The sequence below is a fragment of the Pollicipes pollicipes genome, unplaced genomic scaffold (assembly GCF_011947565.3).
Source record: "Pollicipes pollicipes isolate AB1234 unplaced genomic scaffold, Ppol_2.1 Scaffold_7261;HRSCAF=8764_pilon_pilon_pilon, whole genome shotgun sequence".
Classification (NCBI taxonomy): domain Eukaryota; kingdom Metazoa; phylum Arthropoda; class Thecostraca; order Pollicipedomorpha; family Pollicipedidae; genus Pollicipes; species Pollicipes pollicipes.
In genome coordinates this window covers 4,203,380-4,210,879 of record NW_023597054.1, presented here as the reverse complement: position 1 = coordinate 4,210,879, position 7,500 = coordinate 4,203,380, and the positions used below count along the sequence as shown (strand labels likewise).

The following is a 7,500-nucleotide window of genomic DNA, read 5'->3' as shown; positions in this document are numbered from 1 at the left end:
CTTACTGAAGACCGATGGAATCAGAATCTAGATGAATCACAACTGGCGCTCAGGTGTGGCGTGCGACCTCCAAGTGTTCTCAGCTCTAACTGGTTTTGCCAGAACTTGTAATTCAAGCCGCCTTAAGGGTTCTTGAACGCCCTGTTTGCGGTGAAAGGTCATTACCGCAACCACCCGTGTTAAAGGCTACTCGTATTGACGGTGAAGTCGCTTGCGACTTCGGGAAGACTTGGTCGTTGTGGGCATTCGGCCTCGTACCCCGACGTCCACCTCAACCCATGCCTGAGACGGAAGCGACACTCAGAGGCAGAGGCTCACCGCATTGGCACGGGCTCGTCCGTTTGACAGCAGGGGACGCCAGTGGTCCGTCATTTGGTAGCAAAACTGGCCTGCGCTTATTTAGCTTCGAGTACCGCCCACAGGCTGTTGCTAGCTGGTGAATCGCATAATGCTGCACAATAGTGTGTCAGCTGATAAATCTTTGGCAGGTCAGCTGGCCTCGAAAAAGCAAAGGTGAAAAACTATCACTGCGGCATGAAACCGGGCGTGTGGTCGGCGCCTCCGGCCCCCACGTGGAGGCCGGGCCTGAATCCCAGCTGTTTCATTGACCCGGAGCTCTAATATGGCCACTGCAGTCGCTGGCGCTCCATAAAAGGGTCTTGACGATGCCCGTCACGCTCCATTTTTTAAGACAAAATGCTTTTGTGACAACAACACTGGTCTATGGTGAAGGATTCCTTGTGGCGCGCTCACGATCAAACAGTCTCAAAATGGTGTCACGCAACAGGGTGACGCAGCGTCCCTGCCCATTGGCCGTAACTTCAGCCGTGGTGGCACCGTTCGTCACCAAGTGTCGGCTGTCGTGGGATCGCTGTAGTTGGTACTCCGGCGGAAATCCCAGGCCGTATCTTTTTGATCAGCTAATCGAGCGAAAAAGCTGACTGAACTCTGTACGACCGTCGCAATCAAAACTATGGTGCATTTCTGGGGTTCACGCCAGAAGCGTGATTCGCTTTTACCATGACCAGACGTCTGCGCTCATCTGGAGCGCACCGCCCACGTCCTGCGCCTTGCCCTGGCCTTGTCGCGACAAAACGCGCCAGATTCAGGGCCTTCGCGATATGCACAGTCATCTACGCTGTTTGAGGACTAAGGACCTACTTTGCTTCGCTGGTGTTGCCTGGAACTTTCGTGTTGATATTTGTGCATAAGAGATATTGACTGGGTGATGCCCCTCTTGGAAACCATGCACGGTGGCAGCGACCAAACATAAACCGTGCGACAAATGTGGCGAGAAGCCAGTTCGGCCGGCTTCATAAAAGTGCGCATAGGCTTTAACCGTTAGAGGCGAGATATTAGGTTTGTTTTTCCACGCTTGAAGCCAGGAATGTCAAATAAAGCATTCGGTAAGTCTCGAGCCTGCACACTTTTGGGTCCGAGAAAGCTTGTAAGCGAAAGGTTCTACCGCTGCGCTCGATGCAGCATGTTGCCAATTGGCGCCATAGATGTGAAGCCGCCGGATGTTCTTTGCAGTAATGATCGATTGCTGTAGTATGCGCCACAATATGTTTTGTTTTTAGGTTGTGTGCACGCGTCTGGCTTTGGTGTGGTTTGAGACATGTTTTTTTCTCCCACCTCCGACCTCGCGGCTTTGGTCAGCAAAAGAGAGCAGCCTTCGCTGCTCTGCGATCAGTGCGGGCTGATTGCGTTTTGTAGGAAGAAAAACTTGCCATTGGTTCTGGGAGTGATACATCGCCTGGCCTCGGTCCGCGTCATTCAGTGTGCCGCCCGGGGGATGAACCTGGCTGACACTGCCAGCCGGAGCGGCCGCCTCGTGCGCTCCGCTGCAGGCGGCCGGCTATTTACGGACGTCAGGGCGGCCGACCCCGGCTGATGTGGTGTTCACGCGCGCTCGTCTGGACACACGCTCGTCCTGACGCGCGCTCGTGTCCTGACTCACGCTCGTCCTGACGCGGGCTCGTCCTGACGCGCGATCGTCCTGCCGCGCTCTCGTGTCCTGACGCGCGCTCGTGTCCTGACGCGGGCTCGTCCTGACGCGCGCTCGTGTCTTGACGCACGCTCGTCCTGACGCGGGCTCGTCCTGAGGCACGCCCGTCCTGACGCGCGCTCGTCCTGGCACACACCCGTCCTGACGCGCGCTCGTCCTGACGCGCGCTCGTGTCCTGACGCGCGCTCGTGTCCTGACGCACGCTCGTCCTGACGCGGGCTCGTCCTGACGCACGCCCGCCCTGACGCGCGCTCGTCCTGACGCGCGCTTGTGTCCTGACGCACGCATCGTCCTGACGCGGGCTCGTCCTGACGCACGCCCGTCCTGACGCGCGCTCGTGTCCTGACGCACGCTCGTACTGACGCCGGCTCGTCCTGACGCACCCCGTCCTGATGCGCGCTCGTCCTGACGCGCGCTTGTGTCCTGACGCACGCTTGTCCTGACGCGGGCTCGTCCTGACGCACGCCCGTCCTGACGCGCTCGTGTCCTGACGCGCGCTCATGTCCTGACGCACGCTCTTCCTGCCGCGGGCTCGTCCTGACGCACGCCGGTCCTGACGCGCGCTTGTCCTGACGCGCGCTCGTGTCCTGACGCACGCTCGTCCTGACGTGGGCTCGTCCTGACACACGCCCGTCTGACGCGCGCTTGTCCTGACGCGCGCTCGTGTCCTGACGCACGCTCGTCCTGACGCGGGCTCGTCCTGACGCACGCCCGTCCTGACGCGCGCTCGTCCTGATGCACGCTCGTGTCCGGACAAGTGCACGTCCTGACGCGCTCGTCGGCCGGCAGACGGAGGAGGAGAAGTACCTGCTGGAGCGGAAGGTGCGCGAGGCCGAGATGATCGCCGCCAGGGTTGTGGAGGAGTCGGAGCGACGCTCCTACGAGGCTGACCGGCTCAAGGTAGGTCTGAAGGGGATGGGGACACGGGGCGCCGGCTCGAGGCGGGTCTAATGTGAAGGGGACACAGGGGACCGGCTCGAGGTGGGCCTGAGGGACGTGAGGGGACTGGCGCCACACGGAGTTCAGCTGCGCAGCCGGGAGGAGACCGTGGAGCTGAACCACGGACGGTCGTGACGCTGGCAGCCGGGCAGGCCGGACAAGGCCCGGCCGGGTGGCCGTGGTGGCGGCGGCACGACCGGCTGCCGCCGCCGTCTGGCGTCTGATTGCTGGCCGGCGATTGGTGCCGTGTCCGGCCGCCGCGCCGGACCCGTGCAAATCAACCGCCGGCGCACTGGCTCGACCAGGCGCGTCCCAGGCCGCGCCGCCGGGCGGGACCGGGCCGCGACGGCTGACTCCCAGACCGAGACAGCGCCGCCGGGCGGGACCGGGCCGCGACAGCTGACTCCCAGACCGAGACTGCGGCGCCGGGCGGGACCGGGCCGCGCAGCTGACTCCCAGACCGAGACTGCGGCGCCGGGCAGGACTGGGCCGCGACGGCTGACTCCCAGACCGAGACTGCGGCGCCGGGCAGGACTGGGCCGCGACGGCCGACTCCCAGACCGAGACTGCGGCGCCGGGCAGGGCTGGGCAGCGACAGCTGACTCCCAGACCGAGACTGCGGCGCTTGGCAGGGCTGGGCTGCGACGGCTGACGCCAGCCGCAGCCCAGAAGCGGCCAGTGTGAGGTGCAAAGGGAACGAATTAGAAGCAGACGACCAGATGCCACTGTCAGCGTTGTTCAGGAAACACGATTCTAAACCTTTTGCCCGTGAATAATGTGATGTCATTGTATGTAACGGTAGTCCCTTTGTGTATCTTGGTAATGCGAACCTTTTAAGCATTGTTGGTTGAATGCTTCAAAGATCTAGGTGAAGAATATGGCCTCAACTTTCCATTGAGCGGCCGCATCGTTTTCAGGGCCTTCACTTAAAGGGTTTATTCCACGTTTGAATGAGGTTTTTGAACTGAAGTAGCCATTTTGAAGATCATTTGGTGCAATTTACAGCCTTGTCCTTTTTACGACGGAAACCACTCTAGTTTCCGAGCTACACGCCCGCAAGGACGTGCAGACTGTTTTGTGGAGACTATTTCCGGACCACCCAGGCATCCATGGCGCCATAATAACGTCATTTAAATCCTGCCATTCCATTGGCCATGCAGCGATCAAGGCAAAGAAAAATGTGATGGGCGTTTCGTTCATATCTGACGTCAATGAGCACGATTTCTAGTTATAACGACCGGAATCAGCCAATGTTGCGCAAGTTACAAGGACGTAATCAACAGTGACGTATTGAGGAGCATTTTTACAAAGCAGGGAAAGTGTGTTGTCTAGAGCAGTCTTTTCCACTTAACGGCTTATCAGTGGTCATAAGTGACTTTATTTCATCATATCTGCTGCTTGCTTCAGTATCTTCAAAGGTGGAACCTTCCCTCTAATCGGGTACATGTGGCGTCAGAATGGTCTTAATTCTTACGTAAGCAGTTTTTACGATGGGTAATGCACTGGAAAGCTTTAAAAATGTTGTTAGATGTTTATGTGAATTTTTAGCTCGCTGGCAAGGAAAACAGGGAAAGGCTCGTTTTCACGCATTTCCACAAACATGCAGTGGGTATGCGGCATGTTTCCAACTGAGCATAAGTTTGTTTTATTAAACGTGACACTTTATAGCCATTTTTCAGCGCATGTCTTTAGCTCAGCCCGATTCTAGGAAAATACTAGGCCTAGCAATGCGTGCATCGGTCGAGAGCGTTGCATGCCGGCTACCCCAGTACTGTTTACATCGGCACTGCGCGGAGTAAGGCTGGCGTTGAGAATCATGTCATTCAAGGATCATTTATCTTGGATCATGCTAAGGTGTGTAAGCTCTGTAAGCGCTGTAAGCGAGCTCTGTAAGTACTGTAAGTAAGCTCTGTAAGTGCTGCATGCTGATGAACAGGGGCGCTGCAAGGATGTACGAGTTTGTTTTGTCGCGTCTGCGTCAGAGATGTCGTCGAATGTTTTTAATAAGTTTCAAGAATTTTTGCAGAATGAAACCTGGCATCATACCTGTCCATAAAAGCATGAAATCGTTTGCAGCCAACCAACCGCAATTTGGGCAACTTAAGCATCTGTTCAAACATTTTTTTAAAGAATATCTGCGGACAGTTCTAGCCCAAAATTGCTGATAGAAGGTGTGTGGTTAAAACGGAAACGCAGAAAGTTATTTTTTAAGTGTAAAAGTTCCACCACAATTTTCGTGAAAACGGCTATGATCTAGTTTGAGGAGCATCAAACCATTTTTAAGGTTAACTACGAAAGCTGCGCTAAGAGCATCATTAAGTTTGTAGCATGCAGAATGGATTTACAGGTGATCCGTCGATTCGCACTGGTGGCTGGTCGCGACGCCGCCAGCCGCATCAGGCGCCGCGGGCAACTCGGACAAGCATCTAGATGGCGGAGTGCTGGTGCACGCCTTGCGATCCCTGTGCAGCTCACGGCAAATGAATGTCGACATCTCGGGATGGACGGAGTTGTGTGCTACATTGCTTTTGAGATCGGCCACAGTATCGCTGGCATCTTGAGTGAAATGTTCTGTGCAGCTGACGGTGTTTATTACCAACGCTTCTTCGGGTTTGATGGCGCACAGTATATGATCTAGTATCTGTGTAGCGCGATGGCATGACGTCTTCCTGCAGGAACGTCATGGCGACTTGTTGCTGCCATTTTGGCCTAGGCGTTTTTCAAAAGCCAAGATGTATGGCGGCAAAGTCAAGATGCAAATAGTTTCTTGCTGATGATCTGATGTCTAGATCTGCCATGCTGACGTAGTCTGCCTCACCTCACACCCACGCTGACAGGACACAGAATCCTGCCTGTATTCCCGTACTGTTTGTCCTAATAAGAACCGACAGTTATTTCACAATTTTACGCCCTGTAGTACTTTCCTCGTACTCAGTGACCACTTTCCGGTTCTTCTTTGTCTCAACGTTGGTATTGCATGCACAAAGGTGAAAGCAAAAATAAGACTTGGGACCTCCACCAATGGTACCGTTGGGAGCCAAAGGGAGCCATCAAAACGTCCAGGATTGCAGCGTCCAGTGCTCATCATCCAAGAGCGCAACATCCAGCGTCCAGTTCCGTACCCATTGGGGCCGTTCATAGCATTCGAGCGCACAACACCCAAAGTCGTATCTAATCCAGCGTTCATAGCATCTAGTGTTTTCGCTAGTCATGTGAGTTTTGATTCCTGTCGCTAAACGGCAATGAAGTAGCATATTTGTTTATAACTCCCGCCACCATTTCCCTCTTTTGTCAACAGATGGCGTGGGCAACCTGGCATTCCACCGATGTTTATGTGATGGGTACAACGCAACATGGTTGCTACCAATTACGTAGAGCATTTAGCGGCCGTGTGCGGCTTGGGCGCGCCCGCGCCCTGGGGCTCGCCGGCGGAGTGACCGCGGGCGTGCCGGGCGGCGCCGCGGCTGGAGACATGGCGGCCGGCTTGGGCTCGGCCGGGACCACCGCGTCCGCGGGGTCCCGGCCGAGGCGGAATCTCTCGCCGCCGCCGCTTGTGCCGACCCTGGCTTCATGCAGAAGCATTTTGGCGTGACGGATGAGGCTGGTGGCGCCGTCGAGGGCTTCACGTCCATAGGCAAGGAGCTCATTTTCAAACGGTCTGTTGTGTGAGAGAGGCGGTGCAGTGCAGCCGCGGCGGCTGCGCACATTTCGAGACGGATGCCTTTTCATGCAGGACGCGGTGGTGGCGTTGTCAGTGCCCGAAACCTAGACTGACAGGTCCAGAGTCGATCACGCCAACCACGATATCACCACTGCCCCGGACCTAAATATTTATCAGCCGTGATACTCTTCATCGCTATGGGGTCCTCCACATTGGTCGTGGGCTCTTCCGATGAAGCCAAAAGGATGTTATTCTGCTGCCCAAAGCCCCACGTGTGTTCGCGAGCGCCAGTGCGTTTCGCATGATTGTGTGCACGGGCCTGACTATATTCCGTCGTGTACAAAAGTCCGAGTTCGCTGGATGGCGATTTTCCTTGCCACCTAAGTGCTGGAGCAGCAGTCGGTTATGCACCGATGAATTTGTACGTGTAACTGTCGAACATAATTTTACGCGTCGCCGATGTCGTGCATCTTGTTTTCGTTGGGTATTGAAGGGGTGCCGGTAGTGTATTGGTTAAAGCGTCTGCGTTAACCAATAGGTACTGGGTTCGAATTCCTGCGGTACTCGCCCTTCCTGCCAGGGTGAGAGGCAGGCGACGCCGTATAGCCTCAGAAGCTGAGTGCGTCATGAATCCCCACTGACGAGACGTCGAGTATTGAATTTGTGACAATTCTTATGCTATTACATGACTTTTAATTCTTTTTTTAAACAGCCAAAACAACAAATCTGCATTAGTTATCAGCTTTTAGCTGATCACATGGAGTAGCCGGCTAGCCGTATATAAGCTGGGAATCAAGTTTGTGATTTATTTTGATGGTATTTAGCAGCTAATTTAAGTACATTTTGCCATGTTTTCTCCGAAATAGTAAGCCTCAAAGTGGCAGGATCCACC

At 55.3% G+C, this 7,500-nt stretch overlaps 1 protein-coding gene across 1 annotated transcript in view; it reads left to right on the top strand.

Annotated features, from left to right (window-relative positions):
• Mer (ezrin/radixin/moesin family protein merlin) overlaps positions 1-7,500 on the top strand; it is an 83,126-nt gene that overhangs the window by 55,464 nt on the left and 20,162 nt on the right. The window contains exon 13 of the mRNA XM_037237628.1: positions 2,798-2,908. Within this exon, the coding sequence (XP_037093523.1) occupies positions 2,798-2,908 (111 nt within the window). The remainder of the gene's footprint in view (positions 1-2,797; positions 2,909-7,500) is intronic.